Source organism: Anguilla rostrata, chromosome 2, assembly GCF_018555375.3.
Source record: "Anguilla rostrata isolate EN2019 chromosome 2, ASM1855537v3, whole genome shotgun sequence".
NCBI lineage: Eukaryota > Metazoa > Chordata > Actinopteri > Anguilliformes > Anguillidae > Anguilla > Anguilla rostrata.
In genome coordinates, this window is record NC_057934.1 from 31,231,303 (window position 1) to 31,252,392 (window position 21,090).

General features: G+C 40.1%; 2 protein-coding genes across 7 annotated transcripts; one reads left to right on the forward strand and one right to left on the reverse strand.

The window, feature by feature from the left end:
* Positions 1-713: 713 nt before the first annotated feature.
* Positions 714-4,676, reverse strand: ccdc43 (coiled-coil domain containing 43). 2 transcript variants are annotated; one of them, XM_064321571.1, is made up of 5 exons: positions 4,503-4,676; positions 3,847-3,937; positions 3,326-3,458; positions 2,714-2,769; positions 714-2,263 (listed from the first exon to the last, which is right to left on the reverse strand). In XM_064321571.1, exons 1-5 carry the CDS (start codon positions 4,674-4,676, stop codon positions 2,076-2,078), a joined length of 642 nt encoding a protein of 213 aa, XP_064177641.1. In that variant the 3' UTR covers positions 714-2,075. The 2 variants fall into 2 exon arrangements, with proteins under 2 accessions (XP_064177641.1, XP_064177640.1); XM_064321570.1 differs by having other exon boundaries at positions 3,326-3,461.
* Positions 4,645-9,984, forward strand: dcakd (dephospho-CoA kinase domain containing). 5 transcript variants are annotated; one of them, XM_064321563.1, is made up of 5 exons: positions 4,645-4,783; positions 6,239-6,354; positions 7,114-7,317; positions 7,408-7,495; positions 8,890-9,984. In XM_064321563.1, exons 2-5 carry the CDS (start codon positions 6,243-6,245, stop codon positions 9,173-9,175), a joined length of 690 nt encoding a protein of 229 aa, XP_064177633.1. In that variant the 5' UTR covers positions 4,645-4,783; positions 6,239-6,242; the 3' UTR covers positions 9,176-9,984. The 5 variants fall into 5 exon arrangements, with proteins under 5 accessions (XP_064177633.1, XP_064177636.1, XP_064177637.1 ...); XM_064321566.1 differs by having other exon boundaries at positions 4,658-4,783; positions 6,228-6,354; XM_064321567.1 differs by having other exon boundaries at positions 4,672-4,783; positions 6,242-6,354.
* Positions 9,985-21,090: the final 11,106 nt, after the last annotated feature.

Genomic DNA, 21,090 nt, shown 5'->3' on the forward strand with positions numbered 1-21,090 from the left:
TGACAAAGTACAAAATATGACTATTTTCATTTACATAATATGAATATGTCCCAAACATTATGAGAATGAGCACTTTAACCACATGTGAGTTTTATTACACATCTATAACTGTAGAGCCAAATCAAGAAAAAATGTATTTGTCCCAAACATCATGGAGCTCACTGTATACATCTGTGGAGAGACCTTCAGGCCCTGCTGCTTTCCCAGCCCGTACTGAATCAATTACTTCTGAAATGTAACCCATTGTGTTACATACAATGTCAGCTCCCCAAAACGTGTATTATGCGATTCTTCCACAATAAATACAGGGAATGTCAAGGCTATCTAGAAAGTGTGTCTGGGTATCTTGATTGTTCCATGCTGCATACTCCCAATACAAAAAGGATGTTTGTCATGAAAACAAAGCACAGCTAAATGTACTGTGTCTGATATGTCACTCTCCTTTCACTGTTATGGATGATAAGCACAATTGTGATTTCACCTGCAATATTCACCAAAAGGACAATGAATATAAAGAACATAAAATTTGATCTCATACAAAGAAATGTTGATTGTTCATTTTGATAACTGGACAATGGTGAGGGAGAGACCAGACTGTGATCGAGTAGTAACTTACAGGTACAACCTTTTCTGGTTATACTTGAAATATAACTTTTTGTTTTGTATGTGGTTAATGTTCTATTAACAAATATGATTCAAATCCCATGAAATCATAAAATTGAAAAGGCTTTATTTGAAACCGTACTTAACATTTTCACAATAGCACTTTTGTAACATGTTCTGAAGTGCACTTTCTTGATACTCATCTTTCAATGCAGACACTGCAACCCCCACCCCCCTTTCAAATTATGGATGTCCTTCTGTGATTGAGAACATATTCATGTTTGGACACTTTACCTCCCCAGACTCATACACATCTTTATTGAAGTTTCAGAAATAATGAAGAATAAACTCGCTTCAACAAAATTGGCACAATATCAAAACCCTGTGAATCAAAACAGAAATAAATGTAGAAAACTGAACAGATGTGTTCCGTTCCCGCTGTGTGAAAAATTGGTTGCAATGGATATGTGTAGCAGCTTGGTTCTTAAATGTGACCTCATAAATTGAGTAAACGATTTAATTCAACCAAATTGGCCTATTGGATGCTTTTTAAAAAATTTTCTATGCAAACCAAGTAGGATATATATGTCTTTGGGCTGTACTGCATGTATGCAAGAGATTTCTTGTCGGATGAGCACAGAGAGAGAGAACAGTTAAATACATTTGCAGCCTTAATTCCCTATTGTATGAATTTTACAGATTTTCCTATGCTATCCAAGTAGGGTATATATTTCTTTGGGCTGCGCTGAATTTATGCAAGATATGTCTTGTGGTAGATGTTCATGTGTAAAAGAACTGTTAAGACTTGCAGCTGTCTTTACATCTCAACATATAATGAAATTGCTTTCAGCTAAACATACGGTCAACTATAATAACTGTAAAAGGTCATGAATAAGAACATAGGCTAGTTGTGCTCTATACAAGCAACAGGCATGCATACTTACTCTGATAAAGACAGAGTATGCAAGCAAGCATTTGGCATATGTATATTTGTCCAGCGGAGTATTTGCTTTCAACAAATGAGCCAATGCAAGAAAACTGTGCACTAATTCAATTTGCATGATTTGATCATATTTCACTCATCATATCCAATAATAAACATTAGGGATTAAAAAAAAAAAACATTTTAAATTGGCTGATAATGGCAAAAGGAGCAAGATACTGGGGTATTCTTCAAAACCAAGCAACATCTTCCTCAATTATGAGATCAACTGCATTAAGTTCCAATATCATAGACTGAGGGAACTACATGCCTTGCAAGCTAAACTGGGTTTTTTTTTTTTGTTTTTTTTTTAAGAAGAATCCGATAGTGTACTTAAGTTTGTCAAATGGGAAAACAATGAAAACCAGGGGGAGAGTTAGGGGTGCCTTATATATAGGAAATTGTGGAAAAACTAACGGAGAGTTGAAATGTTAAACATTTTTTGTCCATCAAAAAAAACACAGAGCCTTATGTCCAAGCGTGGAGGCTTTTATCTTCTTCGTTCCCCTTTCTGCGTGCGTTTTTTCTCCTTCTCCTTCCGGTCCTGCTTGGCCAGTTTGTCCTTCTCTCGCTGCATCTTGTCCTGTTCCTTCTTTTTCTGAGCCGAGTCACGAGCCTGCTCCCTCTGCTGCTTTTTCTTAGTCAGAACATCTTCCACGTTAGTGTTCTTAAACAAGGCTGAGGTCTTCCGTAAAGGCACATCACAGGAAGAGAGGAAATACTGCTTTTCTCCTGCTACATTATGGTTGTTGATTGTTCTGAATTAGTATTATTATTATTATAGTTAACATTTATTTTAATTTAGAAGCAAAAAAGGAACCACGTTCCTATCTGAAAATGGTCTGTTCAAAATTATGCTGTTTATGTGAGGGAGTATGTAAAAGAGTTTTAGTCAATTTTTATATTTATATTGGTGTTCATTTGATCTTAATGTTGCACAATGTTGGATGACGCTCTGGATTAGAATGCCTCATAAAGTAATAAGTGTAATGAAATGGAAATTATTTTCAATTGGTTTCAAATGACTGGAATGGGTTGGTCTTCTACTACCTTATTGGGCACTTGCATCAAGCGAGGATCATAATGAGATGGAACGTGTAATGATAGTACCGATATGAAGAAGGATACACTTCTCACTGTCGACAACACAAGCCGCTCCAGCCTCCTCCTCCTCAGCGATTTCAGTGCTAAAGTCAAGGAAGTTGGAAGGATTCTTCTTCTATTTAAAGCACAATAATTTCCACCAATGCACCATACACTCCAGCCAGGTCTAAATACTCGGTCTACTCTAGCCAGCTGGCTTCCCTGCTCTTAGGGCACATCCTACCACGGCCTGGCTCTTCTCTGCTCTGGTCCTCCAGTGGTGGAACGACCTACCCCACTCATATAGGAAGGCATAATTACTGACTGTTGTCTGCAGGAAACTGAAACCACCTTTCAGACTACACCACGCTTCATGTTTTATATTTAAAAATGTGATGCTCCTCTCTTATTTTTCATATCTTGTGGCATGCATCTCTCCATGCTTTTGACCTACTGGTATATTTCAACACACCCCCAAACTGCAGTGAAGATGCTTTTCTGATAAAGACATTTGATCTGATTTGTACTTTGCGTTTGTTTGCGTATTTGGAATTTCAACATCATACACCTAAGATGTAATCACAGTGCAGTGCTCATACACACAAAAAGCTTAGCATCGCAGGACTGACAAACAGAAATATGAGAGCCAAAGGATATTCCTCGCCTTCGCTGACATTGGCGTACTGAGCGAGGAGGGCCTCCTTCCTCTTCTTCGCATCCTCTGACACCTCCTCCTGCTTCACGACGATCTGTGCCTGTTTTTCAATCATGTTGGCAATAGCCTGCACTTCTGCTAGACAGAAAATTACACAGATGATCAATAAATTACTGACAGCAATAAATGTACACATCCCACCAAATCAAAACAAGCATAAACCAATCAGGTAAGTGTTCAGAAGATCAAAAGACCCTTTCTTCAATTTGCACCATCACCAAGATATAGCCTATTTAATGTGCATAAAGTTACAATGCCTGTTACAAGTTACAATCATAGACCAGGCCAAGATTTAGCTGGTATTGCGCAATACAAGCTACCCAAAATGCAAATGCATGGCAAAGAGCAAAATGGATTTAATGTTGTTACAGAGATAATTTAATTTAAAATTCCCCAATCTATGCATTTTATAAGTCACCGTATTAGTAGATTTGTCAATAAGCCTTAAAATGGCATTACATACCATCACATTGGGTTATCTTTTCTGTTGAAAGAGTGCTTTCTGTCCAGTGTTTGATTATTTCTCTGCACACATCTTCCAGTGCACCGTCCTCCTTCAAATAAAAACAATCCATTATCATCGTTTAGGCTCACTTAAACGCCATGTTAGTTGTCAATGTACCATTACTGACATGCTATTAGTTACCGTTGTAACAAGATACATACCCCCAGTAGGTGACTTCAGTTAGTCACTTCATCTAGATTGCTACCTGTAGCTATACGTGGAAATGCAGCAAATAGCTAGCGAACGTTAAGTGTTTGTTGAAGAAAACTGTTACCGTTAAGAAAATACTCTGGAGAGTTCTTATATTTTAGCAAGCTATGTTAAATTAGCTTTAGCTCAGAGAAACTACTTCGACTGACACTAATGTCGTCTGAAGTTGAAGATCCCTAGTATGTTAGGTAAAAGGAAAGTTATCCGACTGCCAGATAACCAACCACACGTAAATATGTAGTGAATTCTGGATATCGGACAGGAGTTATGATAAGAGCTAACGTTAATGTTTGCAAAATCCGTCTGATTTAACAACCGGCGAAGCGGCGACAGCTCTTTCTGACGGACTGTGACAGACGGGCCGGCATTCTCTGACATGCCGTGCTTCTGGAAACAACACTCACCAGAAACGCTGAAAGTATGCCCTGCAATGCATCGATCTTTTCGTCTTCCGACTCTTCTTCCTGAAGGACTCCAAGTATATAGGCTCCGTACACATCTTTATCTACCTCAAGCGATTCTAGTCGAACGTTCAGCCAGCTTTCAAACAAACTAGTACCTGTTTCGGGCGCAGCCATGTTGGCTTTCCGGGGTCCTAGTGGATAGCTCACAGCTGTCTGCACGAAGTGCCTGTATTATTTCCGGCAACGACTAACGTACTACTCTATACCCAGTTAAGGGGCGAGTAAGTATTGAGAAAGTAACTTGCTCGCAACTTTGCAACCTTCAAAAGACTATTTCAGTCATACTCAGACTTCTCGTTTTAACTCATTTTTTTCAGCGGTATTAACACGTTAGCTAGCTACAATGGTCCAGAAATGAAGCTCAGACATACACTAGCTATCAGCTAGCTAGCAAGCAAGATAGCTATCTAACGCTAGCTACACAAGCTTGTTATTTAACATTTTGGGGGGCGTAGCTGTTTTATTTACATCGCCAGTTTGTTTAGTTCTCTGGCAAGCTAACTAACGGTGGCTAATTCAACGTTCCTTCTGACTGTTTTCTAATATCTAACTTATCCAGAAAGCAGTTCATTCGTGGTAGAGGACAAAAAATCACTCATCAACCATTCAATTATTAGCCAGTCGGCTGCCTGTTATGAAACTGTTTCGATTTTGGGTGATATAACCTGACTAGCTTCATGAATACAATGTGGGTTTCATATCTGCCCTTGATAGCTGAACTGTAGCAACGCATTGTACTGACACGGAACGAGTAATCTCTATCGATAGCAATTCCAATTTAAAGGTAACCCACTACAGTATTATCTTTAGCTAGCTAGTAAACTACAAATCAAGGTAAGGTGCATAGCTACCTAACGGTAGTAATCAGAAACGCAGTATCCAATATAACAAGCACCCTTTACCGTGTTTGTACCTACGAATCCACACCCAGAACTTGCCCGAGTAGGATGTGCGTTTCCCCGAGTATCTTCTAAGGCTTCTTTCTACATTGCTCTCCAGAGAGCCCTTCTTTGCCAATGTTGCCATTGGCTTGCTGGGTGGGGGTTAGGCCGGCGTCGTGACACGTTATTTGGAAAATGCGTTAATTAAATACAGTGTGATTGATTGATTACGGCAATGAATATCTAGCTATAATATGAAAACTCACGTAATCATTTCTCGCATTTAGATACTGCAACAACTCTTAATTAATGTTTGATGTTGTTTAGTCTGTAAATTTGATGCAAAAGCAGCTAATTCTGATGTACTTTTCCACCTCAAGGGTGCGCCAGACGTGCATAACGTTGTTCAGCTGATCAGGCTATACTTTCAGTCCTCTGCCCTGTTTTTCATAACCACGTGAAACAATTTGGTAATGTTCAACGCAGTGGTCTCCATCCCTGGTCCTGGAGAGCTACAGGGTCTGCTGGTTTTTGTTTTTACCTTAAAATCAGCACGCAGTTGAGATTCATGAAGTGATTCATGAAGTGCAGAGTCACTATGGAAACTAGCAGACCCTGTAGCTCTCCAGGACCAGGGTTGGAGACCACTGGTTCAACGTGATATGGCTCTGTTAACTGGATCTGCATTCATGAGCCACGGAACTCTGTACGCGCGAGCAGACCTGCTGGAACATTGATTAGAACATTGTCCTCCATAACAGGCCTAAATGTTTGATTGGATTAGTTTCTTGTTAGCAGGATGTTCCTGGTGGGGCTGACTGGAGGAATAGCATCAGGGAAGAGTACAGTGTCCTCAGCACTCCGCGACCTCGGCTGCCCCATCATCGATGCCGACGTGGTGGCTAGGCAAGGTATTGAATCTTTTGTGAATTAAAATTTTCAATGTAGTTATTTGGCAGAAGCTCTAAAATGACTTAAAACAAAGTGTGTTTTATATGATAAGCAAACACAGCAAGAGCTAAAGATAAGCAAACCTGCAATTGTGTAAGTGCCACCATGATGAATGCCAACCTGCAATGCTGTCAAAGTGCTGCTCTCTCCAAAGTGTGCCATTTTGTGTCTCCTGTTGCACCATTTCATTTTGCCACTCAGTGTGGCCTTTTTTGCACGGTAGTATTAGAGCAAGCATGCGCACATAAAGAAAGGTGCCGGCTCACAGGAACACAAAAAGAATCAAAAGAAAGACCAGACTCACACACTGACTTAATGCTTCAAAAAACAATTCATGAGGTTTAATTAGCCATGCAAACAGTTGATGTTGGTGTTCTGTGGTTGAAACGTCAACCATTTGCATGCAAATATATATTTTTTATTTTATTTATTTTTTTACATTGATGCATTGGAGTCTCTGGCTCATTTTCAGAATTCTCCTCAGTCATCACAGCATAAAGCACTTCCCTTCAGTTTGACTCTAATCTGAATGTTGAAGCATCACTAATTCTTCTTGCAACCCATTCCCTTTGATGCCAGGGTGAATTGGTAATCGTGTGCCATCGGTCAAAGTGTACACCGCAGAACGCAACATACTCCGCTGAGTCTGCAGGAACTTGCAATTAGATTCCTGACCCTCACCCCTTCTGCCCCTGACTCCATCCTGCTCTATTTGCCAGTGGTAGAGCCTAACAGCCTGGCGTACATGAGAATAGTGCAGCATTTCGGCTCGGAGATCCTGCTGGAGAACGGGGAGATCGATCGGGAGAAGCTGGGCCAGATTGTCTTCTCCTGCATGGAGAAGCGCAGGCTGCTCAACTCCATCACGCACCCCGAGATCCAGAAGGCCATGCTCTGGCAGATCCTTTTCTACTTTTTCAGAGGTGAGGATTCGTACGATCCTCTTACAGTTCCCTTTATGCTTGTCGTGTTCCCAAGTGTGATTTCCCCTCCTCCCCTTCTGTTATCTCCAGGGTACCGCTATGTGGTCCTCGATGTGCCGCTCCTGTTCGAGACGCGCCGACTCACCCACTTCCTCAACCACACCGTGGTGGTGTACTGGTGAGTTTTACTTGAGTCCTCAATCACACTTGTGGGCTAATGGTGAGTTTCACTCAAGTCCTCAGTCACACTTGTGGTGGGGTACTGGTGAGTTTCACTCGAGTCCTCAGTGACACTTGTGGTGGTGTACTGGTGAGTTTCACTCAAGTCCTCAGTCACACTTGTGGTGGGGTACTGGTGAGTTTCACTTGAGTCCTGAATCACACTTGTGATGGTGTAGCTTCCTGAGTCACACACACCTCAGTCATAATGGTGTAGTGGTAAGAGTCTCTGTGTCTGAGTACTTCGATTAATTGCGTCCTGTGTGAACCCTGCAGGATGTGCACATGCTCGTATACATCAACGTACATTAGACTACGTGGACCAGGGGTGCACACCAAGGACTGATTTATTTCAACTTCTGCTCTTTGTTTGCTCTTAATTATTTTATTAGCCCATTCATTTATTTCATCTGACATCTAAAATTACATCATGAAACTCAGCTGCAGACCAAATATATATCTCTGATGAAAACCTTTTGCTGTAGGCCAATATAGGAGTGATTCAATACAGATGTATACACCTGTGTAGAACATGTAGCCAAACTAACTTAATAAGAGGAATGTGTACCAGGTATCCAGGAGTTCCGTGCCCTTGACAAAGCCTTTACATCATAATCCAGGCCAAAACGGATGCAGGATCTGTGTGCTAGATTCTGATAGAAAAAAGTAGAGGGTACTTTAAGTACTTAAACTCACTAGCTTCTGGAGTTTAAAAAACAAAACAGAAATATGCTAATAACACATACATATGTCCATGATTACTCAAAATCGTGTCTTAGTGGAATTGCCTTCCTTGTTAGCGGCATGTGACTGCATCACTTGAACTCTTTCCAGGCTTAGTTATGAATAAGATTAAAAGGAAGGTAGTATTAACAATATACATGAGAGGTGACCATACCTATCCAGGAAAGTACAGGCCAACTGAGGGTGTGAAGTCCCACAAGGATCAGTGTTGGAACCTCTACACTTCCTTATTTAACCTATGTAAATAATCTTTATAATTGTCCTAGTAGGTAAGTTGGTAAATTTTCATATGGTTTAGCAAGCAGTTTATAGTCTTAAAATTTAAGGTAAGAGTTAGCTTCTTTTGAAAACAACTCTGGAGTAGTGGATGACCAATGTTTGTGAATGCACAAAAAATGATAAACAAGGTGAACAAAAGAATGTTCTGATTCAGTTCTGCCAAATGACAAGTCTAAATGGGATTAATGATTACATATAGTCTTACGTTGTTCTTATGTTCTTCTTATAGAAGGCACAGTTCCTCATTGATCATCTTTGCTGGTGTAATGACCAGATTGATTGTATGGACTTGATGGATGTGGGCCTCAGTTTGTCCTCCTGTCATTTCAGTGACCCTGCCACACAGCTCTCACGTTTGATGCAGAGGGATGGGCTTACCCAGGAGCAGGCTGAGCAACGCATTGCTTCCCAGATGCCCCTGAACGAAAAACGTGGGCTGGCCAATCACGTCATAGAGAATTCAGGCACCCGTGAGGACACCCACAGGCAGGTCCTCAGACTGCATACTAAGTTGGAGGACTCAATGGAATTTCTACTGGTAAGAACCCTTGCAGTTGTCGCAGCAGCAGGGTTTGGTGGGCTACTTCTGTACACTGCTAAACTTCTGGTCTTGTAGCATTGGTTTACAAGTGTACTTGACCAGATGTCGGCAAATATTAGTACTTTTTGCTGCTGTGCTGTCTAAGGGTTGTCATAACAAACTGAAATGCACCGAGTGGAAATGTTTGAAAATCATGTACAGATTTAACGGTTTTGATTTCAGTTCATTTCTGTGAACTGTTGTAAGGCAGTGGGCCTCATTCACAACACTTAAAAAAATTATGCTACTATTGTTCTTAAAAATGTTCCTACAAAAAACTAATATGGGATTCATGGTATGTGCAACCCATTGGATTTGTGCATATCCCAGCTTTATGAGGTGATGAATGCTGACTGTTTGTAAATTTTAGGTCCAACCCTGTTCATGTGATTAGCATAAGGAAATAGCCATGAACAAATACAAATAAGGAAAAAAATTATGAATGCCGAAATGTTCTTGGAATCATTCTTATACGCAGTTTACGATCAAATATGATTGTACATGTTTTGTGAATCAGGTCCAATGTCCTTTTTACACTAAATGAATGTGAACATAATATGCTTATTCTTGGTATCTGGCCCCTGCTAATGGGCTGGGTTGATTTTTTTTTAACAAAGCACTGTGTGAACAAAGAAGATATACAAAAATAATTGACACTTTTGCCTGTTTGTTATAATGCTTTCAGATGTCATCTGAAAGTCAGAATAATGTCTGTTTTTGTTTGTTTAGATTTGCTGCTGTTATTTTTTCAGGAAAAAAAATCTATCAACGATCTGTGTAAAGAAAATTTCTCATTTTTCTCATCTTTCCTGTTTTAACAAATAAACATGGGACATTTTTCATACTATCCGCTTGTTTTGTTGCAGTCCTTAAAATTTGTATTCTCACTTTGAACACTAGATGGAGGTATAACACATTGTTTAAGATGTCAATGTCAGTTTGTTAATTGCCTAACTGAGAGCCTAAAATAAAATTCACATTGAGTTGGATCATTGGGAAATTTTGGACTGTGGTCAGTTTTTATTTTTAAATGTTTTTTCAAATGGAATCAGACATCTACAGCATGTCAAATAATTATCTTCAGCAAGTGTTCCAGACAGAAAGCTAATTTTCTTTTTCCAGGTAGACATTTTAATAATTTTTTTCCACTGTGAGCCTACATCTTAGTGACCTTCACACACCAATGGCAGGATATTTTTAAAAATGTAAGTATTTTCCATGTAACATCAAAACTGTTGTTATTTCTTGGGATATTTTTTCAATTCACATATGAACACCATGCAAAGTATTCTGTTGGGATCGTTCAGTTTCTTATCTTCACATTGTTTAAGCTTGGAATGCTGTCTGACATATTTTTCTTTATTATACCTGCGTGTAGGTGTATGCTTGTTTGGTGATATTAATTACTCTTTGTTCTTTTTAGCTGCTTTAAGTAGAGTCAGTTTACTGTCGAGTGATACTGCCATACCTTGTGAACGTGTAGCAGACAATAGAACAAATAATGATCATAATTGAACATTACGTTACTTTCTATTTTGTCTGGCATGGTACACACGTTTTTTATTTGTAAATTCTCTGATATACATACTGTAGAACCGAAAAAATTAGATACTTTGAATGACTACACTGGACATTAACTCATTTGCTCTCCGTTCTCGCCAAATAAACCAGGTTTATTCAAGTCAGTGTAATGTTCAGATAATTTCAGCACAATAATGTTATGACATAATCGTGGTTGGACTGTTGCCCATTGAGGGAGGGTTACAGTGGGCAGAGTGCTTCCTGCCTTGTAGCACAGTGGAATTTGTTCTGGCCAGTTGCATGCTGGCATCCGCCTGTGTTTTTTTGCGGCCGGACCACCCTGTAAGCTTCTCGCGTCAGTCTTCCAAAGCTAATCATGTGTGGGCTAGGTCAGTACTTCAGTGGGGGCACGCTTTGGTAGGGGGCACTATTTCTTCTAGACCCAGCTTTTCAAAAAAAATGGGGGCTCTTGGCTAGAAGGCACGATCCTGCAGACGAGACGTTAAACCGAGGTCGCGACTCGCCGCGATTGGCGAAGATCTCGTGGCGCTTCAAACGGGTGGGGCCGTTGACCCCGGTGTCCCCGTAAAATTCCCTCCAAAAGAACACTGCCTTGCACCTGCCCCCCCCCCCCCCCCGCATCCGATTGGCTACGCTATCCCTCGCATCCCCCTGCCGCTTTGATACCCCCGGTCATCGTCTCAGTTGGCCAGTCTGGTTAAGTAATGGTAAAATAAAAGTAAGTCCAAAAGCCAGTCCGGTGTTTCAGAGGCTGTGAAGTTCAGTCGGTGGACTGCAGATCAAAAGGAAAATGCAGAGCATGTCGCTGGCTTCCTGCTTTTTGGAGGAAGTGTGTGATCATTTTCTTTCTCCAGAATTTACAGATAATGCTACATCAGTGGGACTGGCCTACAAGTATGTTTGTACATTGCAAGCAAGTATAATAATAATATAAAAAGTGTAAAAATTTGTATAATAATATGTGAAAACACAATTTGGGTTATTTAGTTTGCAGTGTTTTAATACAGTCTTGAAAGAAGTGGAGCTCGTGGAGTACAATGAAAAATGCAAAGCCAACATTAGCTTATGCAGAGTTCTGCAGTGAGCAAACCTGGCTAATGTATTAAAAGATGTTCTGGTGTTGTACATACGTGCTTTTTACTGTTACCCCTAAATATATGTTCAATAAAATATAGGATAACCATTTGTATTCATGCAACAAAACAGTACTTTAACTCACCATTCTCATTTGTTAAATCATAACATCGGTGACTGGCTTACCTCAGTAGCTGAAACATGAAATGTGCGAATGACCATTGCAGATCTAAGTGGCCCAAACACAAATGTGCTTGTTGCCAATAGTGACAACTGTTCTTATTTTATTCCTTTAATTTTTTTTCATTTTTGCTTTGCTTTCAGCAATCTTAAAGTTAGCCTGCTTAAAGGCTGCATACCCAAGAGAGGATGCACAGATGCTTGTAAGAACGGAAGAAAAAAAAGTGGTGCATGTATGTCTGCTGTGCTTAAGAAGGATCAACATGGATTTTTATAGGCTGTGCTTGTTTTCAAAAGGCTGTGTATGTCACATTTTACTTTGACACATTTATGGCCTCATGCTGTGAGTCACCATCTCCATGTTGTAAGTGTAAGTACTGTACGTATGTTGTGAGGAGCGCAATAATCATTTTTTCAGCTGGCTTTTGGTTTACAACAGCACATTGAATTTTTCCTGTAGTACTTATTTTTCAAAGAAAAAAAATTATAACTGTTACTGTTAGGACCAGTATTGTTAGTTTGCTTCAGAATGCAAGCATTGGTTACTACAGACAACAAAAGTGGAATTCAAAAACCAATGTGCCCTGTGGCCTGTGTTTATGTTTCATTCAGAATCAAGTTGGCGTAAAGGGATAGCTCATTCCTGGATTCTGATATTTAATTTTTTTCAATTAAGGACATTTTTGATACTTGCAGGCGTTTTCTAAGACCTGCCAGCATTACGGTGGCTGGTGTAGGGTCATTGATGGGTTTCCGGTCACTGTGGCAGCTTTGGAGCGACTTGAAATGTATTTTATTGCTTTAAACCACAAACCTGTTGGTGCCCCTTCGCCAGCCCTTGCAGGTTGTGAGAAACTGCTGCATCTCACTACAGATGCAGAGGTCAGATACCTCTTCAGTTTCATGATTTTGTTGGCCCAGTTAAAGGAGCAGGTTTTCAGTCCGCTCGCACTGAAACTTAGCGTACAGCATAGCTTGAGCGTTTCTTCTTCCGACCAGCTAAAGGTGAGTGAATCAAACTTCAGACTTATTTTCAAATTAGGCTTCCAGGTTTCCAGTAATTTGCATGGCTATGACAACTCAGCATAATGTAATGTGCACAGTCAGTCCAGGCTGTTTAGAATTATTGCAGATTTCTTGCTGACAAAACAAGCTCCAAAAATAAAGTGACATACAAAAATAAGAAACTTAATAGCCAGTCCCTTTCCTTGTTGACACTATTTACTGTTGTTATACTGTGCCTCATAACCTACATATCCATACATCATCTTGTCATGTGTGTGTGTGTGTGTCTCATGTTTATCTCTATTGTTGAATGCCAACTCTGTTCTATTTGCTCTTATCATACAATACTTAGCAAACCTAGCTTTTCATTTAATAACAGGAAATGCTTCTGAATGTCTTACATTTTTCAGCTCAAATGCAGCTGTTGAGTGGGTCAGTTTGGAGAGCTTAGAATTCTGTGTGACATGAAAGCACAACAACATAGTCGTTTGCTGAACTGTGAACCGTACTGTCTGGTGAAGTTGTGAGTGAATAGAGAATAGATATCCACAGCTGGCAAGCTGCAAAGGCACTGGCCTAGTGATGACAACATGGGTAGAGGATCAATCGTAAATCATGAGAAAAGACAGGACATTGCACATGAATCCGTGTATTCTGTAGCATAGCTAGTCAGTAGTGTGACCAAATTGTAAACAACTTACAAGATGTCTTTTGTTAGCTCATACATGTTTATTAAATAGGCCTGTGGAATAATCATAGCAATAACTACTCAGACGTAGCCATTTTTTGAGTCAAAAAGTCAAATATCATCATCTGGTAATCTTCAGGCTTTATTATTTTGACCTATTACTAACAATAGGTCAGACTAACATTTTTTTGTTGGTGTAAATAACAGTTATGATAATGAAGTTGGTTGATGAGATGCACATTAATATTATGTTAGCAGGTTCTTGGTGAACTCAGTTGGAAACTCACTTCAAATCACTTCATCCCTCATTTTGGCGATTTGCTTTATGATTACATATAAATATATACATTCACTGACAAAAAAACCCCTGTTAGATTAAAAAAAATTCCCTTACTACCTGTACATCATAAAACATTTAAGAGAGACTGAAAAACAAGGACATTGTAATCAAAATTCCAAGATATAATATCTTGGCACCTATATATGAAATTAATAATAAAACAATACCGATCCCCTTTTGAACATTCTGGAGACTGTGTGAACATTTATTATATGAAGTCCTCCCTCTCAACAGAGACATTTCAGTAGTATAACAGTGTGACAAAACATTGTCAAAATATTGACAAAATGTCAACAAAATATTAATGTTTGAAGGTGCATCCTTGCTGCAGGACTTGGCGTGCAACTCCTGTTAGAGAAGCGTTCTGTGTTCTGGGCAGAGACACCTGCTTGATGTTGCCTTAAAGGCAGAACTTTACTGGAAAACTGAGGGACGTGAATGAAGAGGAAGCAACCCAAAATCATACATCTGCTCTCTGTGCTTTATCTTCCCGCTCTCTTGGAGATATTTGGCAGCATGGCGACAGTCTGCCATGTTTGGCGGGCGAATAAACTGTCCTTTTTAAAGTAGTTTTTTTTTTTTTGTAAGTGTTGGGTAAGTTTGTGGATCAGTCTGTATCTGCGAGTCCATGTTTCCGAGGATGTAACTATTTATGTTTTTGTGTGTATATGTACATTTAGCTTTTCATGCTATAGTACTTCTTGTCAGTGGCTGTGTTGGTATGACAACGTGTTATGGCACTCTTGCTCCTCTACTTGGCAGACAGATCCAGGGATGGGCTGTAATGCCATTCCCCACAGTGCTGTGTAGCTGTGGGTTTGCGGTGCTATTTTTATCAAGGGACTGCAGATTGATGCAAAGTGATGAAGCCCAGAAGGCAATGAGTGGGTGAGTATCCACAAGCCCCCCCACCCCCACCCCCCACCCCTGCCCTACAGTGTCGTCATTGTCAATAGCCCCCCTTGTTGTGGTCACTCAAAGTGATAGTGACTCAACCAGTCCATGGAAGGAACTTTAGCAATGGTCGATTAGGAGCATTAAAAAAAAAACAGGTCTGGGTCTTCATTGTAGTTTTTCTTCCTGGTCAGTCTGGATGACAGGCACCTATTTGTCAAAGGTGATGCTGTCACCACTAAGGAGCGGGTAACAAAAATGTTTTATATCTGAGTGAGGTTGAGGAAGTCAACAGAGATGCCATGTTCACATACAGGTTTTCCATTGCCCCAAAGTAACATTTTAAACTGAATATTGCTGTTTATGGCTGAAGTTTCTTGTCATTTTGCTTCCCGAATATGCCTTCCTTTTTTCTTATAGTACTGACACAAATTTAGGAAAAACTGCTTGAAGATGAAATGTTGTTCTCCTAAAACCTTTATCTGTGCCTTTTCTTCTGTAGTTGTTTCTGAGAGCCACTTTCGTATGTAGAAAATCTAACAGTTATCTTCTTGACCACAATTGGTAATGCCATTTTGTGACCATCAGTAATTTGAAATAAAGGATACATATATAAATACAAATGTTTTTTTCCATGAATATTATATTTTTATGTGTTAAAATACTGTACAAAATATGTTCAAGCTGATTATAAAATTTCCAACAGTTATATACAATAGACTGCTAAATGATAAGGTATGAGCGAATACATATAGGAAGGTGTAATGATTATTACTTGTTTAATACAAATGCTAATTATTTCTTCATTTTGTTTTATGTTGATATTACATTTATTACATGTTACATCTATTATGCCAAAAAGAGAAATTGTTGTAAAATATTGCAGTAAATGTCAAACTATTTATAAATGTAGTTTTCATAATTTCAAGTTTCAAGTTTCAAGTTTAATTTGTGCCAGTACTATACATAATAATCTATAACACATTCTCTGCTCTTCCTTACAGTGTTCTCTCTAACTTTGAGTACAATACATCTTGCTTGTTAGCTATCTTGCTAAGCACAAGCCTTTTACGAATGCCAGTAAAAGCCGATTGGCTTGGAGCGTGCCTGAATGGAAGCTCATTAAAAACATCAGGACCATGGGAATGAGCCCAAAACACGCAGGATGACATGAAAAGCACATAGGAATCACACAGTCACATTGGTCCATCAGTCAGAGAGGTGAAAAGTAAAACAGTATGTAGCGTCTACTTTTATACAGTCCATGAATTTACAGGTGTGAGGTGCACTGGTTGAGTATTGGGTGTTACACGCCAGATAGAAACAAAATGGAGCAAGTAGCCTTCAGCAAAAATTCTTAGCTGCTCAGAATTTGAACCTGCCTACTTAAGGAGTGATAGACAGTGAATGTGATGCACGCCACTGAATTGGGCAAGTCACCCCTTCACTAAGTCCTGTTTGGAATCAGCTGGAACGGATTGACAGGTCTCCTGTGTCGCAAAACTGCCGCAACCTGTTTCTAAAATCTGTTTTGGTAAATAGTTGTGTCCGTAATGCCTTTGTCTCCCCAAACTTGTCAGGTGCGCATTTGTCTTCCTGTGCGTTGACAGCTTGGCAGCAGCCCTTTGGCCATGCTACCATCAGTACTTACCTGGTCCCCTCTTGACGGCAGGGAGACGGCTGGGAAATATCCCGCTTTGTCAATCGAGCACCGGACGTGCCAGCGGAGATGGTTCCAGCCACAACCCCGGCGCTCTCCTTCCTGATTCGCCTGTACTTTGTATTCAGGGTCACGGATCTCATTTCAGGGACAATATTTCAAGCGGCCAACAGAAGGGAGATTAAATTGAAGACTTGGCTTGATTTCTGGGAGGGGGGGAGGGGGGGGGGAGGGGGGCAGGAGGGGGATGGTAAGAAGGACAGTGCAGACGGTGGCTGGAGGGCAGGTGTTGATGATTTACCTGACATGTCAGAGTAAAATGAAACAGTGGCCCGTGCATTAATCACCAACGCCTTCACCTTCTCTAAATGTCAGCCTTATCTGTAAAAGATTAGCAGCGGCACAATGGTTTCCCCCAGTGTCTTCATTGTTGGGTTTTTTTATAAGTTTGTTTGTTTTGTTTGTTTATTTGTATATTTGTTCATGGCAGTACATATACAGCCGTAGCATAAATTATAGAAACTCTTTGCTTTGAGAAGTTTAGTACTTTTAAAACTTTTATCTATGCACTTTCTCTGTTTTTTCTCAGAGCCATTTTTGTCTGTAAATGGATTTGCAAAAATGTATTTGAAACAGTTCTCTTCCTGAATATGAGTATTTCATTAATTTGAACAAAAATATATACAAGACAAAAAAAGCCTTTTTGCATGAATATTATCACATGAATATTATCATTTTATGTTGAAAAATACAGGACAAAGAAATACATGTTCAAGCTGATTATAAAATTTCCAAAAATAAGATGCATTAAACTGCTCAATTATGTAGGTATGAACTAATACATATAGAAAAGTGTATTGATTATTACTTGCTTAACACTATTGCTAATTATTTTTCATTTTTGTTTAATGTTGATATTACATTTATTACTCATTAAATTTATTATACCAAAAAGAGAAATTGTTCCAAAATATTTTGCCTTAATCTTCAAACTCCGTTTATAAATGCAGTGTGTCTGTAATTTGTGCCAGTACTGTTTTAAATCATTTTTAGCATGAAATTTGACTTGTAAACTGTCCCTCGTTCTTCAAAAGGCATGCGGGAATCCTGGGTATAACTCACGGCGGATACCTGACCCTTTCCGCCAAGCGCCCAAAGGCTGGCTGTGCCCGCGTTGGCGACACAGGACCCGGGAACGCGGGCTGCGGAGCTGTCTGTCGGCGGCTGACAAACCGGAGGCTGAGTGATGGCAGATTTTTAATGCGCGCGAGAAATATCATCGCGCTTAAGGAAAGCAGTGTCGGGGCCAGAGGTGAGCCGCAGTCAGGCTGTTTGCAAAGTGTTGGCTCAAATATTTGCAGAGCTGTTGACAGAGGCAACTGCAAAGGTCAGAGCCGGTCAGAAGCCCGGCGTTGTCACCTGGAGACTCTGTCTCCGGAGAACCGTCGAAGCATTTTAATACGACTCCCAACCCGAAGTTCACATGTGGAAATGAGCTCATTGTAGCCATGGTTTTCTCAACGTGTGTCTGCGCCAGAATAGAAAGAGGTGTATGTATGAGAAATGAAACCTCGATGGTTGGTTGTTTAGCATGGGGGGGGATGTGTGTGAAAACACCAGTGACTGCAATGGAATGATTTGTCTCTTGGCATGGAATGGCTGTTAGGTGTTAGTGTTGTGTTTCCTTTAACCTGTTAATAGGAGCTGCACCGATTACTTTAATTAAAGTGTCCCGTTATAATTTTTACCCCATAGTGAATATGTCCTGGAAGCAGGCACAGTCTAAGCTTTTTTTTTTTTTTTTTTTTAAGAATTATAATTCAGCTTTCTTAGGTTAAGTGCCAGCAGGAAAAGATAAATAGAAAAGAAAAACACTTTCACACAAAGATCCATCACTCTCCTTGGTGGTTTTATGTGTTGAGCAGCAAAATACTTTAAGCTGAACAGCATGTGTTTTGCCTCTAAGAAATGTGCTGCTGGGGGACAAGGGATTTCTTTATTTAGAATATTTTACTGGTGAATGGAAATCCTTGTTTTCAGTACTCTCCTTGTTTTCCCTATGAACACACTGGCCTAATCTGGTGAATATACTATTGTTGGTTTTAAACTTGCTGATAATGGAATGGCCATTTGTACATACTTGGTGATATCTTGTTTATCATCTTATCTACATCTAACATTGATGTTCTCCACTTATGACGTTGAATATGCTGTATATAATAGAATCTAAGTGACTGTAATTTAATTTAGTGTAATTTAATGTAATGTAATTGTGCCGGTGGTGTTGCATGTTATTTTTTTTTTTGTCTGAGTTCCCATTTGGGGATGGTTGCGTGTTGAAGTGCAGTTGAATTGAATGCAATTGTCACAAAGGTAGTTAGCATCTAAAGCATCATCATTTCCTTGGCAATACCTCCTTTCCTTGACAAAGTGTTTTGTATGCAATTCGCAACCCTGACAGGGATTCCAGTTTGGTTAGAACGTTGAACATTTTCTAAAACCATCAGTCTGCGTACTTGTCCATATAGAATAGCCACGTGCCACCGTGGAAGCTTTTCCCATTGGGTTGGGGTGGAGAATGCTTGGCTTTGAGGCTGTCAAGCCCTTATACATACCTACAGGGATGCATCAAGCATGGTGACCCAAATAGAGACGCACAGAGAGTGCGGCTGCTCCTCACAGCTGCCCCCGTGGCACCGCGGACGAGCGGCAGACAGACGCAGTGGCACACGCCGCCTCACCCGCTGCCCCCTGGGGCCCAGCTCGCAAGCGGGAAAAGAGTGGGCGGGCGGAATCAAACCCCCGGCAGGAACGGCATGCCAGGCCGGCTTAGCGTCAACGGCTGTCGCTGCGCCCAGCTGGTCACTTCGGCACCTCTGCCGAGCGGGAATCGGGCGCTAGCAAGCCCGCTGCGGTCGGAGAGCTTGGGGAGACGAACCTGTGGGAACCCTGATCGCACAACTTCCCAGATAACCTCAAGTGAGTTCCCCAGTCTGAACTTCCCCCGGGCCCAAATTTGGATATTAAAAGCCTATTTTCAAAGGCGTGCTCTTAATTCCTTTAATGCCTCACATGTTACTGGCATTAGAAGACAAATTACTGAGGACAGCCAAAGCTATCGATCTGTTCTCCCCTGGCCTCCTCCACAAAGAGGTGGCTGTGCAGGGATACATGCTAATTGCTTCTTAATGTTGGTAATTGAAGCACAAGCTCCTTATTCTCTTTATTTGGAGAGATTGCAGGCTTTTATGACTATTTTCCATGTTAAGGCATCTTCCCCCTCACCTAGTAGAGTAATGAGCTTCTTAGCTTTCTCAGGACAGTGGAGTCAATCACCAACATCTGTTGCCTCATGGAGACTCACTTTCTCAGACTACTAGGTTTATAGCAAAGCATGAACTGTAACCAATATTCAAGCATCACACACAACACATTATGACTCGTGAGCTAAACCTTCATCAGCTGAGTTCTGTGATTGTTGAAATGTGGATAGAAAATGAGCACAGACTCACTGAAATTGGTGAAGACCGCACTGATGTAGTACAACTTGATAAAGGTACACAGTGAGATCTGAAAAGCAGCTCCAGCGTTTGCTGAACGTACTCCAAATCAATTCCCACAAAACGGTTAAACAAATTGCCTGTCTTTTTAAAGTCTTCTATGCATTCAGCATATAGAATTGCGGTCTGAATCAGACAGAGCATATTCTGCCCCGTCCTTACTTAATGGCAGCAGGCAGAATTCAGATTACATGTGAGGCCCTGTTTGCATTACCTTAAACAGTAAATTTGGTGTAAATACCAGAAGTCTAAATGTAACACTAGAACCTTCTAGGAAAGTCAGACTACTGACTGAATGTGTATGGTGTTTCTTTACTCTTTCGGTTCCTAAGCCCCGTGTGCCACGTTCAGGAGAGTAGATGGAACTTCCTGCAGCTTGGTACCACACGTTCTTTAAAATCTTTATGTGTTGATTGCAGACATAAGATCAGTACATTCATGACACCATGTCTCTATAGAGACCATGCCTGCTTTCCTAGGAGTTATGGTTATGTGTAGAGGCTTAGTTCAGTATTACATAAATTCTGAACTCACCAGCAATGGTGATATTATTATTATTATTATTATTATTATTATTATTATTATGTGTTGCTAAATTCGAAGCTGTGGTGATATTAGTGAGATTAGTATTTGCAGACTGGTGTGATGCACCCTTGATTTTTAAAATCAGATATTTCAGAATTTATGGCTTCTTGAAGAAAATTTGTTTATCAAGAGGAAAAAAATATGAATGATTTGTGTTTTTCAAATGTGGTGATACCATTTCATGAGTATAAATAAAAGCCAATATAATGTATTCAAATAATGACATAATGACAGTTTTTCTGTAAAGGAAACTGCAAATCGCTTCTAACACTCACTTAAACCATTTAGATATTTAAAGGATTCTGTTTTCCTTTGCTGTTGCCATCTGTTGTGTTTAACTGTCTTGAGATTAAAGTGTTAAAGTGTAACCTTTAACAAACTTATTGTTCTGTTGTTCAATTAACAAAAAAAGATGTAAACATC